General features: G+C 47.2%; 1 protein-coding gene across 1 annotated transcript in view; it reads right to left on the minus strand.

Annotated features, from left to right (window-relative positions):
* LOC146789242 (serum paraoxonase/arylesterase 2-like) overlaps positions 1 to 22,719 on the minus strand; it is a 156,278-nt gene that overhangs the window by 121,552 nt on the left and 12,007 nt on the right. The window contains exon 2 of the mRNA XM_085630861.1: positions 1,635 to 1,705. Coding sequence (XP_085486987.1) covers positions 1,635 to 1,705 — 71 coding nt within the window. The remainder of the gene's footprint in view (positions 1 to 1,634; positions 1,706 to 22,719) is intronic.

Consider the following 22,719-nt stretch of genomic DNA (forward strand, 5'->3'; position numbering starts at 1 on the left):
AGATGCACACCAAGCCTCATTATGACCACAAACATGGAACTAAAGTTCTGCAATGGGCAGTAGGAGATTGGGTGTGCGTCAAGAACCCCAGAATAAGCAATTCCGACTCAAAATTTTCTAAACTCATGTAAATCACAGCAATCAGAAGAAACACAGTCATAATGAGTAATGGCCAGATGTGGAGCATGAACAGATTGGCCAAATCTCAACCTATATACGACGGGGCATCCAATCACAGATCCATCATCAACGATACCCACACTCACTCCCCAGACAACTCACCTGTAAACCAGAGGATCCGCAAAACACCCACTTGGCAACAAGACTTTGACATGACCAAGTGATCGTGCTCAGTAAACATTTCCTTCTGCCTCTCTCCTTGTTTAGGGGAAGATGTGTTACAATATGTAATTAATATGTTGTTATTATGTTATATCATTTTGGTGTAAGCTAGATCTCCTTTACATTCTTATTTGTATTGGTATATTCTGTAACCTTGTTCCCCCCATGGTACTTAACATTGGTACCTTCCCTCTGACTCTGGGAGGCTACCTTAGAATGTTCAGGTGTGGCAGTTGCTGCACAGTTGGAGAGAGGATACCAGCAATAAAGAATTAAACTTACCTGCCTGAAGAATTCGTCTTTTTATTATAATATAAGGTTTTGCTTGGTAAATGAGAAGTGATTACAGATGATTATATTTTTAAAGACAAGATAAGATTAATACATAGCGATATCCTAGGGATAGCCGTACCTCGTTGCCAGTTTCTGCAATGTGCTAACCGGTGCTTCCAACACAATGACATTACATTGTTGTAGATATGTTCATCTATTTTGTACAATTTTACCTCAATAGTTAAATAAAAGGGGTAATTTCTTAAAAAACTGTTTAACATGTCTATGACTTGTTTTTGCAAAACTTCATGTAAGCTACACAATTAAAATAACTGCTAATAATGATACATTTATAGAGAGGTCCCATGAAAGTATAGAGATGTCTGATAAAATCTGTAGTGGTTCAGTAGAGTTGGGCTTACATAGAAGTTTGGGGTGCCTTGGTACCAAAGAATATAAAATCAGAGGTGTTGGATACTCGGTGGAAAAGTGTAAGTAAATTTGAAAGGAGTGAACATTTTCTTGCAATAGGAATAATTTAAGATCTTCCACAAAGGTTTGTATGGCCCTCTTCAGATCATTTTCAAAGAGTATGAAAGCAATATAGTATTACAATCTGCTGCCAAGGGCTATAATAGTTGTTAAAGGCCCTGAACCCAAGTAGAACAATGGAGAGGGCCTTGAGCAACCAGTATAGCCTGAGGAAGAAGGGCTATAATGGGATTAAAACATTCCACCCAGAGATCATGAAATGTTATAAATTAAACCAGGAGGAACAAAACGATGAACAATGGACAAATATTGTTCATTATTGGCCCTGAGCCACACCCTTGTTTTAAGTTGAGCTCCCATCATTCCAATGTTCTAATGCAAAATGAATGTCTGCGGAATGACAGTCACATTCATCAAGATAAATTCCATTCTCTAGCTTTGATTTTCCTTAATAGTAAATGAAGACTTTTATCGAATTATATATTTGTCTTGTGTAAAAATAGAAAACAGCAACCATAGATACATACCGATTCCTTTAATAAAATGACAACTTGATGGCTCCAGCAGTTCATACTCTCGAGTGATATTGGATGCTTCTCTGTCGAAAGAAAATTAAATGCAATGAAGAGAATTCTATACACAAAAGGCAGAGACAATGTTATGGCTGACGGTATAGGCATGAAAGAGCTTTATCTCCAAGTTGTAAGGAAGTATGACACCTCATTTATCAAGCACATATTTAGCTTTAAAAAAAAAACACAATATGTGCCTTTTTAACTCACTAGTGCCTTTAATAGCACTTGTCAGGATTTTCCCCAAAGACCTAAGGGGTCTATTACGATCCGCTCACCACCGTAACGGTATGTGGGACCGTCCACCAGTGGTGCAGCAGTCCCGCTGTGGCCATTAGGATGCCACCATCACGGTGGCAGTGGCATCCCCTATCCACAACATTGTGGCGGGCAGTGCTCACAGCACCTCCCGCCACAATGCAGTGGATGCACGTTGTGCATTGGCATAAACACAAGGTGACAGGCACCGTGCGGTGCCTGCCACCTTGTCCATGCCAATATAAGGGGGGCACAATAGGTACCCCATGTGCACCCCCTAACACTCTGGGGGCCCTCAACGGGCCCCCAATAGCAGAAACTGCACAACGCCGCCATGGAACGGCAAGTCTCCGCAGGCATCATAATATGGACAGCGGTGGCGTCTTGCAGACACTGCCACCATATTGTGGCAGTTTTCTGCCTGGTCGACAAGTCGACTGGCGGAAAAGCGGCGAACCGTCTTCCCGTCTGCCGCGGATCCCCCAGCCATCCTAATGTGGCAAGGGTTAATCATGGCAGGATGGCGGGCGGATCGCCCCCGCCGGGCCGACGGTGGCACTGCTATCCGCCCACCTTCCTAATGGGCCCCCTTGTTTTACGGATTACTTCACGTGATCAGGGACATGGGCAGGGAGGGGTGGGGAGACTTCTTGTTCTGAGCTTCAACTACCCTTTGTTTTATGAGAGTTGGAATAATGGTTCACAACTTAGGAACAGTATATGTAAGGCTGTAGGTTAAAATGGTTTCTAGAAGGGAAAACAGCACTCTGGGCTGTAGCCGTCATTATTTCAGCAAATTTAGAGTAGCAATGACTTTTTAAAACCATGAGAAGGGCAGGCACCTTTTTTACCTTGTTTGCATTAGGGCCTATGGAACCCTTGCTGCACACTGGCTGGACTGGAATGGATCATCTGGTAAACAGTAGAGCTTCTCAGGGCCATGCATGTGTAGCCCTGTCTAGTCCAGGTGTTTAATTTGCTTTCTGAAACTGGAAGTCATGTTTACCCCATTATGAAATCAGGACTGCATGTCTTAAAATGCAAAGAATGCAAGGCAAAAAAAAACTGTACACACTATAGTATTACCCAGTGGGGTGGGAATTTTGAGAGGTCTGACCCTACCAAATACATTCTTCTTTTTTACATCTAGCACCTGTTTCCCATAACAAGCTACATCTATATGACCCAAAGCTCTAATTCTCTTGCTACCCTCCTCGAATGACTCCATGCAGATTAGGCACACCCCACTGTTTTGAACATACAAATCGGTGTGAAATATTACTAAGCAAATGATTCAAAATGTATAGAAAAACGTAGAGAAAGACAAATAGTTCATAATAATAAAAATAAAGAGTTATCAGAAATTAGTCTGAATGTTGTTTCCGATGGTTCCAGGTTTTCCACCTCCTATGCCAACCTGTTTATGGGTTGGTATGAGAGGAGACATGCCTCGTTCCATGTTGCCAAAGAGTAGACATAATACATACACGTCTGGGGAATTATTTTGATGATGTCAGAATAATTTGGAACAGAGTATGATCGCCGTACTGCCGGTCCACTCACTTACACTCACAGGGGGGTCCGGCACAGCTATGTGTCCCAGGTCTACCCCACTGCCTGAGGTGACAAGTTTGCGCACGCTGTACACAGCACAATGTGATGTGGTATGGCCCGGAGCTCTCATGCATACATAATGACCACACAGACACACTGAGAGGATTAGTGGAACTGGCTACGGGCATGTGCGCCTGGCCCCTTTTTATTGCCAGGGTCACAGGTCCAGTGAAGCCTGTGCTGGATGAGTGTTGGGTAGTGTAAGCAACCCCTCAGGGATTGGTTGGTACTGGCAACAACTACAACAGTGATCAGACAATCAGAAGTTCAAAGTACAAACAGCAAGGGTCCATGACGTGAGCTGCACAGAGTTAGTGGTCCCGGATGCCCTGCAGCCGGCACAGGCACACTCGCAAGGGACGGTGACTTGTGGTGCACTGAGATAGGGCCACGAGTGCTGAGCAGGTCCTCGTTGATGTTCAAGGAGAATGTCACGGAATGTTTCGGGGGGCAGTGGAGGGTGTCCATCCAGGGCATGAAGCAGAGGGCAGTAGCAAGCAGAAACAGGCAATATGGAGGAGTTGAATGCTACAGTCTCCTTTTTTTCTGCCATACCAGTATCAGCTCCATGATGAACACAACCCCCAGGCCATAGACTCAGATTCCAACAAAGTTCAAGGGGAGAGTGCCCATGACTCCCGTAGCACATAGTCAGTGACACAAGAGCTGTGAGGGAATGCAGTCTGCGATGAAGCCTGTCAATGATATTAACTCTGCAATGAACAAATCAAGACTCAGTTCCAATTGTGTGTCCTACTCGATCGCAGTGTGTGCCAGAGGCAGCGGTCAGTGTGGGGCAACCGTTGTGCAGCCAGATCCTCCTGGATCTCTAACACACTGTGTTGGAATGGCATGTGGAGAAGATTCCTGATTGAAGGAGGTGGGGGCACCAGAGCTGATCGGGTGTGCACCCTGCGAGCGATGATGCCGTGTCCTGCCTGGGACTTACTGGATTGGATTTGCCTGGGGCCTGCTGGACTGGTGTGTAGGCCAAAGGCAGAAGTCCTCAGAGGCCCACAGACATGTGTTGTCGGAATGCTATGCACAGAGTTGCTGGCACCACATCGAGGGAGTATAGGGATTTAAACAATGCCTTAAATATGTATACTGCTATTGTGTGAACAAGACTCACTTCCAAATGTGTGACCTACGTCTCTGCTGTGTATGCTGGTGGAGTACGTCAATGAAAAAGGAGTACTGCGGGCCTTGCTTGCGGAGGCCGTGATGGTTAAGGAGGCTGTCAAGGTCGCGGGGCTCGGGCTTGGAGCTTGCACCGGGACGTGGTGTCGGCAGGTGAGCAGTGAGGCCTGGAATGCGCAGGGGCAGACGAGAGTGGTCCTGGGAGCAGTGGCCCGGGCTGCGGCAGTCGCCCAGGATCGCAGGCACGGCCGCACACGGCATCGGCCTCGTGGCGGGCTTAGAGGCGCTGCCCTAGCAGACACGTTGGGCATTCCGGAAGAGAACCACGCCCAGAGATATGTGCTTTTTATTCACACCCCTACGCTAGCCTGGCATACGCTGGGCCAGCCCACTCCGCACACGCTTACAGGGGGGACGTAACATGGTACATCTCCGTGATCTTCCCCACTGGCTGGGGTGAAATGGTTGCGTCCACTGTCCACAACACTACCAACACCAGCATTATATGTCGACATGGATATGTCTGTGGTCTGCATGCTGCAGTTGGTCCAGCATATCCACGCCACACTTGGCATTGTGTACATTGTGTACATTCTCATTCATGGGTCAGTTGCCTCCTTCACACATGCCTGGTTCCCACCTCTCCCCACATTCTGCTATTGTGTAGCTGAGGTGCCATGCCGTTGATGGCTCATGTACATGGCTAGGCCAGGTTGCCACAGTAAGTTGTGCTGATTTGTGGGTGGGCATGTTGTTTGGCATGTTGTATGTGGGTTTGTAACGTGTGTATTGCATGATGGTGGATTGGAGGTGTGTGGTGTGTTCATTTGGTACTTACCAACGAGCACTGCGTTTCGGTAGGTGCCATCTTGGAAGCGCCGGGTGATGATGGACTGTCGGAAGATGTATGAGTCATGCACACTGCCTGGGTAGTTGGTGACGACATTGGTGAAGAGTCTTCGGTGGTCCACTATTGCATGCACATTGATGGAATGCATGTGCATTCTGTTGCGGTAATTGTGTGCAGTGTTGGCAGGGGGCACAAGTAGGACATGTGTGCAGTCAATTGCCCCCAACACATGCGGGAATGCAGCTATGGCGTAGAAGCCTTGCTTGGTCTCCAGCTGTTCCTGCGCAGTGTGGGGGAAGTGTAGGTACTGGGGTACCATGCTGAGGATGGCATCCAGGACAGGTTTGAGGAACTTGGATAGGGCTGGCTGTGAGACTCCTCCGACTCTGGCGGTTTTTGGTTGGAAAGTCCCAGAGGATAACAGCTGCAGTACAGCCAGCAGCTTTGTCTGCGGAGGGATGTTGGTTATCCGCTGTGTCAGTGCCGTCAGCCTGTGGGCAATGATGTTCAGGATGCGGAGGATGGTTGTCCTTTTGAGTCTGTAGTGGGCAATGACATGCTCTGGTGTTAAGTCTGTGAGGCTGGTGCGTTTCCAGAAGGTCCGCTGTCTTTGTCTGCGCTGCCTTTGTGGTGGTCCGGGGGGCAGTGAGGGTCCGGAGGGGTGGCGGTCCTGGGGTTGGTGACGGTGGGTGTTGTGGCCCTGTTGGGGCTCCGAGCTGCATGATGAGTAGCTCCATGGCATCTGTTGTTTTTCAGGTGTGGCTGTGGTCTGGGCTCCCTTTTCTGGTGCGGGTTGTAGTTCGACTTTGCACCAGATCAGAGCAGGTGTTAATTTCCCGCTGCTAATGGGCCATATCTCCTGTTTTGTGATCTTCTCACAGATCAGGCTGATCATTGAGAATGCTGAGGTGTGGTGTTGTCGCTGATTTTTCCTCAGGAACACCTAATCTGCATCTCATTAGCGATAGTTGCCGGGGTCATCCGTGGCAATGTTTTTTGAGGATGCTATCGCCGGAAGACTGGTGATATCGGCTGTTTGCACCAGCTTGTGAATGGGGCGATAAAGTTATCGCCAATTTGGCTGCAATAAAGTGCCGATAACTCGGTGATATCTCCTTAAGAATATGTCCCTAAGTATTTTGAAGTGAAGGAGCAACAGCAGTCAGGAGAAGGCTGCAGCTGAATAAGGTAGTTTTCCAAATGAAAAGTGGTTAAAATAGAAGTGTAATACAGACATGGGTATGCTTTTGAGTCTGTGGAGTAAACCACACCTGCTGTATCTCATTTGGAAGTAGCATGGTCCTTCGAGAATGTCCTGGGAACTTGTGACCTACTGGTTTCACTGGGTTGCTAGGTACACTGAGCTTAGAGTGTATTGGGTGAAGGGTATGAAAGAAACAGAGCAGTTTTTGAAAGTTAAGGAGTTATGACACAATTTAAGCAATGGTAAACTTTAATTTCCAACTCGAGACTATGTAATAAATTGTTATGCAGTATTTTTCTTTTTTTTAAATGAAGCTAAATATCAGTTGGGACTCCTGCGATTACTCCATGATGATCACAAAAACATCCAGAAAACGCGGAGACAGGAACCGTAGATGATAACCATTCACAAGTGGGGAAAGTGTAGTCTAAAATGAACAACATGATTTATGCAGCACTTCAAACATTAATAAGGTCAAAACACAACACAATACAAATCCCACATTGAATTACAAAAATAGAGTACGCTTTAATAAATAAATTAACCCCTTCGGCGCTCATGACGGAACGGTTCCGTCATGAGCGTCGGTTGAGCTGTGCTCATGACGGAACCGTTCCGTCATGACCACGCCCGCGCAAGAAACGGTCAGCGCTGAGCGGGAATCGGCGCCGCATCGAAGGGGTTAAGGCCAGAATTACAAATATCGTATCAGTAGAACCGGACATATGAAATTTTATAGATTTAGGTGAAAATAGCACCAAAAAGCACAAAGCGCCAAATGTGGTTATCTGGTCGTGCTAGACCGGGACAAAGTCACAAGTTGAGACCAACCACAATGGAATGTGGGCCGGTTACAGGGACCAGTTAGGCCCGCTGAACAAGAGCATCTTAAATCCTGGGTGCAAATAAATGCGGAGTCCCATGTCGAGGATGCGTCATGCAGCAGAGACGATACAAGGTCCAAGTGAGAGTTGCATTGCATTGCGCAGTGGCAACTTCATGGAGCTGCGAAGTGAGATATGATGTCCTTGCATTGAGATGCATTGCACTACGGTGGTTCCGATAGGCTGCAATGGGCAATGCAAAGTCCTTGCATCGGGGAAGTCGTGGCGATGCTTTGGTTCCAAGGACAATGCGTCAAACACCATAGGTGATGAGCTGGTTCTGCAGGGGATATTTGCGCAGTGTAGGAGTTGTGTCCATTCTGCTAAGCCCACAGATGGGCTTCTAAGGACCCAGGACAGGGGTGGTACCACTTGGGAGGGCAGGATGCACAAGTGGCAAGGTTTTTGAAAGCTGGTTCTGTCCCTGAGTCTTCTGATCATTAGGCCAGCTGATTAGCCATTGGAGTCCCTCTGGGTTCCTGGGTTTAGAGATGCAGGGCCAGTCTTTCTGATCTAGGCAGTGAGCAGCAGGCTAGCACAGCAGTGCAGCAGAGTGACAGTCCTTTCAGTGGCACAGCAGTCCTTCTTCCTGGCAGAGTACACAGGTTCAGAAGGGTACTGAAGAGTTAGTGTCTGGGGTCCAATATTTATACCTTGGCCTTCCTTTGAAGTGGGAGAAGCTTCTAGAGGTTTCCTTTTGAAGTCCGCAAGCATCCTGCAAGCCTTGTCCTGGCTATAGACTAACTACAGGGGGTATGCAGCCCTTGGTGTGGAAATTCAAGTGTAAATAGGGCTGTGCCCATCTCCACCCTCCATTCCTGCCAGTAATGGCATATCCAGGCACACTTAAGCCCTCTATTGTGTGTGGCTGTCAAGGAGGAATACACAAAGCTGAGTCATGTGACCCAGAGACATGCTGCAGACACTAAATGGCCAAGCCAAATGTCCAGGACAGCTAAGGACAAATGCACTGCACCACCAGCAAGTTTCATAACAATGTATATAAAATCATTGCCCACCTATCTGGGTTAGCTGTCTAACATCCCAGTATTTGCAATTATACAACAAGAAAGTTGGCATTTTCCTGCCCCAGCCATTTAGGAATATATAAAACAAGCATTGGAAATGCAATAGGTCTTGCCTTTCTTTAAGTTAAAGCCATTTGCATTGCTAATGATATTGTATTATAGCTATGTATTATTGAGTGTTTGTATGTGATATGTTGTGATTTTATGTTGTTAGAATTGTATTTGTTACCTATGTGTTTTGATTTGCAGTGGCCTTTGAAACCTTATAAGTGTTTAGCAATGCAGCATAAGTAAATAAATAAATTCATACATACAAAATATACGCTGGATCTGAGCTTGTGTAATGTAATAGGTGCTTGTGCAAAACACTCCAATGCATTTACCGGACTTTTATTCTGATTCAAAAGGCACAGAGAAAACACAAAAAACTCCTCAGCGCCGCTCCCACAAGGAGACCATTCACCGACCCACTTTGAAATCAAAACTGCGCAGATTGAAGTGTTTTGGCAAAAAAATAAACTCTGGTCTAAAGACTTGAAAGAGGTCTTTTTTCGGGAAAATGGCAACTTGTTTGTGAGTAAAGGGGACACGGGGACAGTGAACGGTCACCCTGGGTGCACTTCCAGGAAATGCCCAGCTGGCAAAAGCTGTAAATCCCACATATTGCAAAATCCAGTTGTTAAATTCCACCCAAAAATTCAGCACACATTTCACCTAGGGCCGAGATATTTAGTGGTAATAGTGATAGCTGAAGTGAGAAAAAACACAGCCGGTTAGTTCTGCCTTTAGATAATCCAGCCTTCAAATTCCGGGGACCTTTCATAATATCTGCACCAACTCAAAATGCAATAAATATTCATGGGCAGGACAGGGGCCAAAACGGACCGTCGCCAAGTACCAACTGAGGGCAGAGGAAAGCACTGACACAGGTGAATGAAGGGGTATCAGTAGGAGAGGGTTAGCTTGCTTAGGGGCAGAGTAAAGTGCTGACGTTAGAGGGCAGGGCTGGGGCAACACTGTGGACAGACTGAGACGGGGGAATCGTGAATGATGGGACAGAGTCAATGAGTAGGAGCACAGAGCAAGGCTAGGGTAGAGGCGAGGGAAGACACTGTGGGCAGTGTGGGGGAAGTGGGGCAGATCCCAGGTAGAGTGCAGGATGGGATGCTGGGCAGGAAAGACTGGGGTAGAGTGCATGTCCTGGGAAGGAGGCCTTGGTGGTACTAGGCAGTAAATGATTGGGACAGTTAGATACTAGGACAGAGTGATGCTGGACTGGGGTTGAATGAATGGCATATCGCAGGACTTGAGTTGATGAAGGATGGGACAGAGCGCATGAATGGGACAGAAATAATTGCAAGGTGCAAGGGTGGTGTGTGGGTTGTGTTAGCCGCAGACCGCAGATCCTAGAGGGACGCAAGTCTTGGACAGGTTCGGGTCAGAGTGTGCAGCAGGGACAGGTTTATGGAGTAGAGTCCCATCTGACTGCACTAAAGCCTGCCCAGAGGGGAGCCCTCTGTGTGAGAGCCGAAGGCAGGCAGGCGCAGCTTGTTAAAGACTGGAAAAATTTCTGTGTGAAGGGACATGCGCTATGTGTGAGGGTGGTGGAGACAGGCTCTCTTGGTGGTTAAAAAAAAAAGCATTTGCAATGCAATCGGTCTCGCCTCTGGGACCTTATATGTATTTAGCTGCCTTAGCCTGAGTGCTGAAACATCTACTGTTCTTTAACATGGAGGGAAAGTAAACACCAAACTGCATGACACACCAAGTATGGGAACACATGGATAGAAATATTGCCTTTCAGCGGGAAATGGTATAGTCCAAACCTCTGTTTTTAATATAAAATCAGGGCCTTCGGTGGTCCTATCACTTTAAATACAAGATTTGAAAAAAATATTATTGTCTATGGGTGCTCGGGGACGACAATTTCTATGGACTGGTATCTAGATAATGCTGAAATGATTCTGGTATTTTACTGACCTCTGTTGGTCGTTTTCTATCAATAAAGTTAAATAAAGGCAGTTCCCAGAAAAATAAAAAAAATAAAGTCCCTCGGCAGAAAGCAATTTTGGTATTTTACTGACCTCTGCTGATCGTTTTCTATCAAGACAGTTAAATAGAGACAGTTGAACAGAAAAAAGTCCCTAAGCGGAATCAGACAAGTCCTAGGGCTGATCTCCAGAGCCCACAAAGTACATGCAAGTATATACTAAAGTATATACAAGAGGTCTTGAATGCTCGACCTAAAAACGACAGCCTTTTCCATCCTTGCAGTTTTCTCTTTACCTTCCCTCTCATCATCATTTTTAGAACTCATTCGGTGGGGGAGAGGAGTACGGGGCAGACAGGGCTTCCTGGGTTCCAACCTTGGTTGTTGAGTTGGTTTGCCACTTATGTCCTGGGGCCAGTCTTACTATGGCTCTGCAAACTGGTCCAAATACAACCCTTTCTACACTTGACTCTCAGGGTAGAGAGCGCAAGCAGTCAAAGGTGTCTCAGGGAGGAAGTGAGGGGGAAACAGCTATTGCTCATCTTAATAAAAAAGAAACTACACTTTATTACCACACTAAAATGTAATATGGGGGCTAAGAAGCAGGACCACTACTGCAACTATAATACCAAGTAAAGTGACCCACCTGCTATTGTGTCCTCTCCCTGTTTATGGAGCTGGTATAGTGTATGTAGCTCTTTGATTCTAGTCATAGGCACAGACAAGGGACAGATGCAGTTCAGTAGGTCTCCACTCACTCAACGCAGTTCAGTGCAAGTGTTCATGCCAAAATTAAAGGGATCGTTTAGGAAATAGGCACTGTTCCTGCTGCAGAATGCAGTCTGTGCATCTGCTCTATTCTCTGGTGTGAGACCCTGTTAACTGCTCACATTGTCACAGCTGGTGGGAGCGCCTTGAACTGACTCGATGCCAACATAGGCCCAAAGCAGCAGTTTCACTGGTGACGTGAGTCACCCTGAGGAATTAGCACTGCAGGATTGCTTAACAGGCACTCATCCAGGCAGATATGGCATTCCAGCCACAGATCTGACAGGTATTCATTGTGCAGTAGTGGCCTCTAGGCCAGGTTCACATTGGGGTTGTGCCTCTCTGGGCAATTAGAGCTTCCGGGCTTGGTTCACATGAGGGTTGTCTTTCAGGCAGATGCAGCCTCCAGGCTGGATCATCCTCTGCTGTGGCAGCTATGTCAACTCCTTGGACTTTCTCGGCGGGGGGGGCACGGTGGTGCGGAACCAGTTAGTAGGACTAAACCTTCAGGAGAAGCCATGGTGCAGGACAGTCTGGGACGCAACCCACTGTGGAGGCCACAATGGAAAACTAGAAGACCACTCATAACAAGGGTCAGCTTCTGCTTCACTATCAAGGGCAGTCATCAACTTCTGGGTGCTCCTCATGCCTGGAGCTGAGCTGGCTTCCATTCCTGCAGGCTTCAAGATGCTTAGAAGGCCTTTCAGCTTCTACAGGAAGCTGCACAGGACCCCTCACCTCTGGGAGACTGGTTGTCATGCAGACAGCAGACCTAGTCACACAACAGTCCTTGAAATACTCTGTGGAGCACTCCCTTCCTTGGTCCTGAAGAATTTTGCATTGGAAACACCTGGGGTTATTTGTAGCCCATGCTTATGCATATTTTCCAGACACGAGATGTGGATCCTCAAGCTGCAGCTTCAGAACCAGTTTGGGGTGGTTCTCTTTCAAAAGTCATTTGCTAAGACTTGCTCAGGCACAGCTTCTGTGCAAGGCAATGGCTCTCACAGCAGATAGCTCCAAGAAGGGGTCCAAAATATGGGCCTGAGTGTGAGGTTTCTGCACTTGGCAGTCATCAGCCATCCTGAAGCAGTAATCACAGAAACACGAAGGGCAGGCCTGGCCTAGAAACTTCTCACCCCTTGGTAGGGACCAGATACCACATGGCAGTAATCTCAGCTCCTTGTTAACAAAGTCCTCATGGAATTTCAAAAGGTAGCCCTGTCTTAATCCTCCTCACTTCAGAATCTGGATCCCCATTCTCCAACCGCAGAAATGAAGCCAGTTCACTTCCACTGTCTAGGGAAAGCTGCCCCATCACTCCATCTTATGCCATGCTACAACCAGGGTGTATCCAAAATGCTTTCCACTGGCTTTAGTACCCAGACTTACCCATACAAATTTCTGCTGATGTCATGCCCTCCATCTTTGCCATTCAATTTCTCTCTAACCATATAGGATTCGATGGCAGAAAACCCTTCGTCTGCACCTTACCTGAGATTACAAATGTCAGTCATTGCTGATTAGTTTATCAATATAGGAAGGGTAGAAGCCATAGTAAAGGGGGTGTATACCTAATAATCGTAACACCAATGCTCAGTGTAGCAAAAATAATGTACTTTGGATGACCAAAGATACAAACCTTACCAATAATTCCCTCATGGGTTTGATGCAACAGCTGGCAGAAACTTCACAAGTGGGCAGCATAGGAATATTACATTACACAATGTATTCTTAAATCACCATAATATAACTGGCACGGAGATTTCCCTTCCAGAACACAATAGCTGTTACAAATTACGTGCACATAAACATATTCCCTGCAAGACCACAGCACACGTTCCTCTCACAGCAAAGACACATGCGTCCGTTGAACAAGTTTCGGCGAATTGTAATTTTGAAAAATAATAGCATTTGCTAAAAAGTGTAAATATATGCTTTGAAAATGTGACTGCAAAGATCACTCAGGGGTCAACTGAGAACGATTCGAGACAGTAGTGCACAGATCAAAGGCTGAGAAGGGACACTTAGGCAGCACAGCATTTTATAGTGAACAGGACAGGCAAGGGGCTTTATGTACAGTAAATTAATTACAAAAACACGATCTATCAGTATAAAATCAAAAACAGAGGCAGAATATGCTTCGTAAAGGGCTTGGTAGGACTGTTTCACAGTGCCAGAAGGAAACTCGACTCAGAAAGAAAGTGAGCATGTGGTTGAAGATATAACTTTGCACATGCTCCAATGTAAACAATAAACCAAGTGTAAAGGATGAAGAGGTGATCTGTTGAGCAGCAGTGCTTTTGTGCAGGGGCAGAAAGCAGAGCCCTTGTAAAAATGAAATAACAGCGTTGTCACGTGACTATAAATGCTGACAGAAATGAAATATGCAAACACAACGAAAGGGTTTTCATCAGTGTGTACAGGTCGAATAAATGTATGATTTGAGCAGTTTTGTGGAAATACATCTGGGAATGTGGACCAACGTGAACCTAAACAATCTGGGGGTTGGGACCAGGATAATGAAAGCGTATGCAATTGGCCATCACAAGTATGTGGATGACACTCAACTTCACCTTAAGCTCCATGGTAACTCAGACAGCCAACCCAAGCTCTTCCACGGTCTCTCTCATGCATCTTTGAATGCAGGAAACCTGGCTTTGCCCGTACATAGATAAAACCCAAGCTCCTCATCATAGAACCCGAGTTCCACACAACCCATATCCAAATCTTGAAAACAATGGTGCTATCTTCGACAGTCACCTCTCCTTTGTCTCTCAGACTAATGCTGTTGTTGGGTCCAGCTACTTCCTCTTTTATTACCTCACCTCAAAACGTTTCTTTCATCCTAGCAGTTGTAATCTCCCATTTGGACTACTGCAACAACCTGTACATCAACCTGTCTAACAAAGCCACAGGCAAACTTTAAAGGGTTCAAAACCACGCAACCTATATTCTTTATGGTTTGAACCGCTGCAATCACATCACCCCAGCCCTAAAGAATCTCCTCTGGCTCCTTTTAAGAGAAAGTTCAACCTTCAAAGCCTTGCATGGAAGGGTACCCACCTATCTAACCTACATTTGTGTCCCATAGCAACGCACCAAAGGCTTAAGATCCATGAACCAGAACTTACTTGCAATCGATCCCCTCCACATCAAGAAGTTTAGCGGCAGATCACTTCACAATCTCACATTATCCTTCTGAAATTCCTTCCCACCTCATCTCAGGTTGAAAATGACTGTGAAATTTAGAAAACGTAAGAACCTATAGTTTCAGCAAGGTTAATAACGAGCCTCTGCACTGTATTTTTACTGTTGGCTTCATTAGATCTTGTGTGTGATGGAGCAGGTAGTGCAAACTTTTGTATACCTCCTCTATTTCTGCATGAAAATACTAATTATATAATCTATTAATTATAATATTATTAAACGAATGTTGCATTTATACTAATCAACATTATTAATACTTAAACTACACATGAGATTTGCTATTTGCATGGCTAAATAATTCTTGTAACTAAAATCTGTACGCATATTAACAATAGTATATGTGGTAATAGAATACTGCATGATATATGTTGCTTTGTGATGTTGCACCCTCGAGGAGGATCGAAAAAGGTGAATATAATTGCTTTAAATGTCGCTATATGTTAGATAAATACAAGCACATAGAGGGATTAGCAAGGGGTTAACAGTAGGTCCCCGGCAGTGAACGCGCCGACACTCTGACAGGCGCTCCCTGGCCGCCAGGCGAACCCGTACTACAAGTTCTTTCCCAAATGGGGGTACCGCAACAACGGGTCCACTTCCTTTAGGGACCCCATTGGATTGCATGGTGATGTATTGACAATTTCTGCATCACTAAATTATGTAGTAGAGTTTACACACTTTATTTTTTGAGCACTCTCTCACGTGGTCCTGATGAATTGCCACCGACCCACTTGGGCATAGAGCAAGAAACATGTCGACCGTCTGATTTCCCTAGGGATCATCATAATCCCTTGGGATCACCTATTTTTACTTAGGCTGGTATACCATCAGAATAAAATGGTTCATTGTCTGGCAATACCATACCTATTTTAACTCACTACACCACCACTCACTACACTTGTTGCACTGACCCCCACGCACCCATACGGCTGTCTCTTAAAAAGATCTCCGAAAAAGAGCCCCTTCGCGGGAGCCCGTCGGGCATTGCAGCGCCGGCCCGACGAGGAGCACAGCCCTATGATGAAGCATGACACCTTGCTAGGTGTGTGAGGGCATTATATAGAGACTAATCGCTCTCCCCCTTTCCTTCCCAGAGGAACTGCATCCCTTGGTTTTGTTCTTAACATTAGAATCACCATTTCTATGAATTAATTATTCTTTTGTGTTTGTTTCGCTTAAGTTGGCATCTGGGCCTAAATCCAATATGGCCGCAGTCACCACACGCAGAAGTGGCCACTGTCTCATGAGGCGCGGAGTGAGCTGCGCATGTGCAAGAAATCTCCTAAACCTCGTAGCGACCTTTGTACAACGTGTCCCCGGTCAAGGATACGAAACGGGACATTCGCCAAGACAGGGGAACAATCAACCTTACAGTAAACCGGAACAAGCCGACACTTCGCTGACCAATGACCTCACCCCTCGAACTGTACTGAAAATCTGGGAATATAAATCGTACAATCCCAACCAACCAATCACGACTGTTCTAAAGCTCAAAATTGTATCTTCTTTAACTTGTGTTTATTATAAAAGCGTAGTAGAATTAGGAGGGGTACTAGTCAACTACTTCATTTTTTCCTTGTTCGAAGCTATGTCCGTGACGCCTTTCCTGATGATCCAGATGCTGCACGATCGCTTGATGACTGCAAACTTTTTCTAAATCCACGGGGCTATGATAGATGCTTGCACGATTTCTGGTCCTTTAATAAATTGGGACTGTATCGTGCTGAGCAGAGGACTATGAGCTTTGGCCTGCTTTTCAGGACAATTTACGACAACATTTGGTTATGCAGAGCCAATGAATTAGAAGACTTCAAATAGCCATATTAGGTAAATATGATGTTCTGCGATTTATTTGAATTGATCTAAAACTTCTAAACTTTGACGAGACAAATTGCAAATATTAATCATTATGAAAATTTAGATAAACAAATATTGATTAAAAAGAAATATGAGTTTGTGGTTTCATTAAGGGAAATAAGGATTCTGAGTCTTAAAATGTGTTTCAGCTGGTTCTATATCACCATCAACCAATCCAACTAAATTGGTCCGTTGACCAAGTGGGTGGAGTGCCTTGATGTTTGAGGACTAGGGATCTATAGGCGAAAGATGTTAATGTATATTTTGTAAAATAACTTTTCTCTCCCTATAGGTTATAAGGTATTTGCCCCCACATGTCCAGCTCTTGAATTACTCATCCCTCCTGTGTGCAGACTCGTGAGAGAGACGTATGAGTGTTGGTGTTATGGGCCCCACCAATGAATGTATGTGTGAACGAGCTAGTGTGACGTCGGGTCTGTGACGCAGGGAGGATATCGGTAAATGTGATTCCCCATTTTCCAGATTTGCGCTGGATCATGTGCATAACCCTTAACTTGGACAAAGGATGGACATTTTGCCATTGAACTGACCTCTAAAGTGTACGATGACCAACCAGGTCATGTGGAATGTAATTATAGCCTTACCTTGAATGACATAAGAGAGGAGGACAAGAACCAGATGCAAACACCTTTGAGAACTGCTGCAAATGTATGTCTATGTTATCTTTATATGCAGCTGCCTTATGCAGAGTATGCAAGGAGACAAAACACTAAAAGGGGTCAACAATTACGACTGCCAGTCCGGAGCAGCACTATAAAAAACTTGCATGTGTTAGGAAATGACTTAATATGAGGCGCTTAAACAGCGTTGTTACACTGTGTCGGTTATGACGAAAGCCATGCTTTCCTTTACCACCAATGAACTGCGACAATAGATCTACTTTTTTGTGTCAAGACAATTGAGGTCTCTGCACCGCCAAATCATTCCTTGAAATCCAACGATGAGCGATCTGGGCCAACATATTTTAAAACTGACGAGTGACTGCTGGACACTTTCAATCAATCAATCAATCAATCAAGGAATTTGTAAAGCGCACTACTTACCCATGAGGGTCTCAAGGCGCTGAAGGGGGGGGGGAAACCGCTACTGCTCGAAGAGCCAGGTGTTGAGATGTCTTCTGAAGGTGAGCAGGTCCTGGGTCTGCTGTAGGTGGGTGGGGAGGGTGTTCCAGGTCTTGGCGGCGAGGTAGGAGAATGATCTGCCACGGGGGTCTTTCGTTGGATGCGGGGGACGGCCGCGAGGGCAAGGTTTGCTGAGCGGAGCTGGTGGGTGGGGGTGTAGAAGTTGAGTCTGTCGTTCAGGTAGGTATGTCCGGTGTTGTGGAGTGCTTTGTGTGCATGGTTGAGGAGTTTGAAGGGATCCTCTTGTCGACGGGGAGCCAGTGCAGGTCTTTCAGGTGGGGGGTGATGTGGCTGCATCGGGGTACGTAGAGGATCAGACGTGCGGAGGCGTTTTGGATGCGTTGTAGTCGATGCAGTTGTTTGGCTGGGATTCCTGCGTAGAGTGCGTTGCCGTAGTCCAGCCTGCTGCTGACGAGGGCCTGTGTAACAGTTCTCCTTGTTTCGGACGTGATCCACTTGTAGATCCTGCGGAGAATGCGGAGGGTGTTGTATCAGGAGGAGGAGATGGCGTTGATCTGCTTCGACATGGAGAGGGAGGAGTCGAGGACGAATCCGAGGTTGCGTGGGTGGTCGGTAGGTGTGGGTGCCGTTCCCAGCGTTGTAGGCCACCACAAGTCATCCCAGGCTGAGGGGGTGGATCCGAGGATGAGGACCTCCGTCTTGTCTGAGTTCAGTTTCAGATGGCTGCTCTGCATCCATTCGGCGACGGCCTTCATTCCCTCGTGGAGGTTCGTTTTGGTGGTGTGTGGGTCCTTGGTGAGGGAGAGGATGAGCTGGGTGTCATCGGCGTAGGAGATGATGTTGAGGTTGTGCTGACGGGCTATTTGTGCGAGGGGGGCCATGTAGATGTTGAACAGCGTCGGGCTGAGTGATGATCCCTGGGGTACGCTGCAGATGATGTTGGTGGCTTCGGATAGGAAGGGTGGGAGTCGGACTCTCTGGGTTCTGCCAGAGAGGAAGGATGTGGTCCAGCTGAGGGCTTTCTCATGGATCCCAGCTTCTTGAAGGCGTGTTTTTAGGGTGCAATGGCAGACTGTGTCGAAGGCGGCCCGAAAGGTCCAGGAGGATGAAGGCTGAAGTTTCGCCGTTGTCGAGTTGTCATCTGATGTCATCTGTGGCGGCAATGAGGGCTGTTTCAGTGATGTGGTTTCGTCTGAATCCGGACTGGGACGGGTCCAGGATGTTGTTGTCTTCGAGGTGGCGGGTTAGTTGCGCGTTGACGATTTTCTCGATGACCTTCGTCGGAAACGGGAGGAGGGAGATGGGTCGGAAGTTCTTGAGGTCCTTGTGGTCCGTCTTGGGCTTCTTGAGGAGGGTGTTGATTTTGGCGTGCTTCCAGCTGTCCGGGAATGTGACTGTCTCGAAGGAGGCGTTGATGACCTTCCGTAGTTGGGGTGCGATGGTTGCGTCGGCTTTGTTGAACACGTGGTGAGGGCAAGGGTGTGACGGTGATCCAGAGTGGATGGAGTTCATGACCTTGCGTGTTTCTTCGTCGTTGACGTTGGTCCAGGAGGTCAGGTGGTAGGTCCAGGGGGTGTTCGCGGGGAGGAGTCTGGCGTGGTCGGGTTGATCGGGATGTTGAAGCTGTTGTGGACGTCTGCTATCTTCTGGTGGAAGAAGGTTGCCAGAGCATTGCACAGTTCTTGTGAAGGCGGGACGTCATTGGCGTTGGGGTTGGAGAGTTCCTTCACGATGCTGAAGAGCTCTTTGCTGTTGTGTGCGTTGTTGTCCAGTCTGTTTTTGAAGGAGGATCTTTTGGCCATTCTGATGAGGTGGTGGTGTCTACGAGTGGCGTCCTTGTGGGCTGCGTGGCTGTCAGGTGTTCGATCGTGGAGCAATTTCTTCTCCAGTTTCCGGCAGGCGCGTTTGGAGGTCTGTAGCTCGTCAGTGAACCAGGTGGCTTTCTTGCTGGCGTGGCTGATGGAGGGTTTCCTGAGTGGTGCGAGGGTGTTGGCGCAGTCTTCAATCCACTGTCTGAGGTTGCGGGCTGCTGTGTCTGGGTTGGTGGAGGCCTCAGGTGGGTTCTGGGCGAGGGTGGAGGTCAGTTGGTCTTTGGTGACTTTGCTCCAGCAGCGACGTGGGAGTTGTTGGGTGCTGTGGTGCGTGGTTGGCTTCTCGAAGGTGAAGTGGATGCAGCGGTGGTCGGTCCAGTGGAGTTCCGTGGTGTGGTCGAAGGCGACGTGGGTGCCTGTGGAGAAGATGGGGTCCAGCGTGTGGCCGGCGGCGGGGGTGGGTGTGGTGATGAGCTGTCTGAGGCCGAGTTTGCCAGGTTGTCGATCAGGGTGGTAGAGTTGGCATCGTTGTTGTTCTCGAGGTGGAAGTTCAGGTCCCCGAGAAGGATGTAGTCCGTGGAGGCGAGTGCGTGGGTGCTGGCGAGGTTGGCGATAGAGCCGCTGAACGGTACCCTGGGTCCCGGGGGTCTGTAGATGAGCGTTCCTCTGAGGGTGGTGTTGGGGTCGGTGTGGATTTGGAAGTGCAGGTGTTCGGCGGTCTTGAGGGTGTCCTCTGCGTGGGTGGAGACCTTGAGGGTGGACTTGTGGATGATGGCTATTCCTCCTCCAATTCCGTTGGTGCGGTCTCTGCGGGTGATCTTGTAGCTGTCAGGGATGGCTATTGCGATGTTGGGTGCTGAGGAGTCGTTCCACCAGGTCTCGGTCAGGAAGGCCACGTCGGGGGTGGCGGTGTCGAGCAGGTCCCAGAGCTCGACAACGTGTCTGCGTGTGGAGTGGGTGTTAAGGAGTATTCAGCTGAGGTGGTTGGGTCTGGTCTTTGGAGGTTTGCTGGCTCTGTCACAGGTGAAGCTGCAGCTGCAGCAGGAGAAAGGTCCGTGGGTGCGCTTCGGGGTGGCCTGGAAGCAGCTGTGGTTTCGGCTGGTATTGAGTGCGTGGAGGGCGGCAGCGTTGTAGCGGTGTCTGGCGTAGTGGCGTTCGTGGGGTCCAGGGGTTCTGGCGCTGGGCGCGGACCAGGCGCAGACGGGCGCAGACGGGCTTGCCTCTGGCACCACTCTGGCGTGCCAGCGGTGCGCCCGCTATGCGGCCGTGTAGTGGCCGCGCAGCGGCCTGCATTATGAGGGGGGACGAGGGAGGGAGGAGCAGCTGGGAGGGGGGAGCGGGACGAATCGGGACACGGGGGGCGGGGCCGCAGGGAAGGCAGCGGCGGGAAACACGGGGTGGCGGGAGGGGGTGTGGAGGAACAAGCGGACGGGGCACAGAGGGGAGCAACAAACAGGCTAACAGAGCAAAGGGGGCGCAAGGAGCAACGGAGGGGGTACAGTTAGCAACAGTAACAACAAAAACGAATAAAAACGAGAACAAGTGGAAGAAATGAAAAAAACGCACGGAGCACAATAAGACACACAGCCAGGGGCAGACAAGGATACTTACAAGCCCACCACTGGGCCACCAGGGATGAGGCGCAGGCAGGAGCCTGCGGGTGGAGGAGGGCCTCAAACTCACAGCAGTAGCGGGGCAATGGACACGACACTAGCAGGGTGAGCTAGCACGGTGGGGGAGCGGCCTGACCTGAAATCAGGGTTCCAAACAACCATTGAAGCAGTGAGCTTTTCCGGGTTAAATAGTCAACTATCCTATGCTAAAACGAACAATTGGTGCCAGAGCTCATCAGATAAAAAGTAAAAAAATCTGCGGCGAGGAATGCTTTGAACTGAGGCACAGTGTGTCCCCGAAGCATTCCAAACCTAGGAGCCTCATTTTCCAGAGGCACCAGTAGTCACTTATCTGTAAAAGATAAGTAGCCACATCTACAAGAGGTGATCCCTGAACTCTCCTGCTATGAATAAGCATCCTTCGGTGACAGGAAGACTAACTGCATTTGAAGAGGGTGGACTAACAAATAAAACTTGAGCTCACAAGTGGGGGGCGGAGTACGGCCGAGAGCAGGGACGCGCAGCGTTTCCCTCGCGGGACGAAGCGCGATAATTGCTACCAGATGGCGCCTCTCGATCCCGCAAGGGAATCACCAAACATGCATGCGTTGCCATTCAAAGCAATACATCGTGTGCACGTTTTTGCCTGAAAAAGGGAATCGATGGCTAAAGGTCTTTTTCCTACGCAGCACATGCACGCTTCGTAGGTGAGACCTAAAAAAGAGAGGTAATATTTTTTTCAATCAATTACAAAGAAAAGTGTGTAAAGTCCAAGCAATAAACCTCCAGAGATTTCCAGCTGGTGTTCTCAAAAGCAGTTCTTTATTAGATGCCTTTCTATGATAAAACAGCAAAGACAGCCAACACATTTTGCTCTCCAAAAGCTTCCTCAGGGCTGTAATGTACAAAATTGCAAAATATTTAAAAAACATAATTACATATTAAAATCACAACATGCACTGTTGATATCACTCTTGCAGAACCATATAATAAATCAACTGACAAATGAACTTGCAGCCAGAACCAACATAAGATCAGGTAGAGTACCCAAAGAGGAGATATGATGGTATTGATATCGCTAAAGCATATCCAAGAGGTAGGGATATGGATCTTTGTTTATACCCATAGAAGAGATATGATTACCAAATTTTCTTCGACGTGCACAATTTCATATTTTTTATGTATACAAAATGTTCATAAACCCAATACCAAGCCAGTTCGAAACATTGCTTTTCCAGGTTTATTTATTTTTTAAAGTAGAATTAAGACCATTTGGGCTAAACTAGTTAAACTAATATTAATAAATTGAAAACAGATTTCATAAAACTCACAACAACTTAATTTAGCATAGCTCATTCCTTTGCTTCAAAACACACAAACAACCTCATTACAAAACAATACCGTGATTACAATAATCTCCCACCAAGGTGTATTTTTTGTGAAAAGTACAATCAGTATAGAATTTACCTTATAGTTCACACTTATTATATGATCACAAGTCTGCAGTTACCTATGCATCTGATTGTGAAATGGGCGATTTGGCACATTCTCACAAAAGGATGTTCTAAATATGTCGAGGTGCTATAGTCACAAAAGCTCGTAAAAACCAAAGTTCAAATGGAGCATAAATATGTGAGCATTCAACAAGAATATTCCTAATTCAACATACATTTTGCTGTAACTGCTATTCATACACTTGCTTTATAAGCC

This window comes from Triturus cristatus, chromosome 10 (genome assembly GCF_964204655.1).
Source record: "Triturus cristatus chromosome 10, aTriCri1.1, whole genome shotgun sequence".
NCBI lineage: Eukaryota > Metazoa > Chordata > Amphibia > Caudata > Salamandridae > Triturus > Triturus cristatus.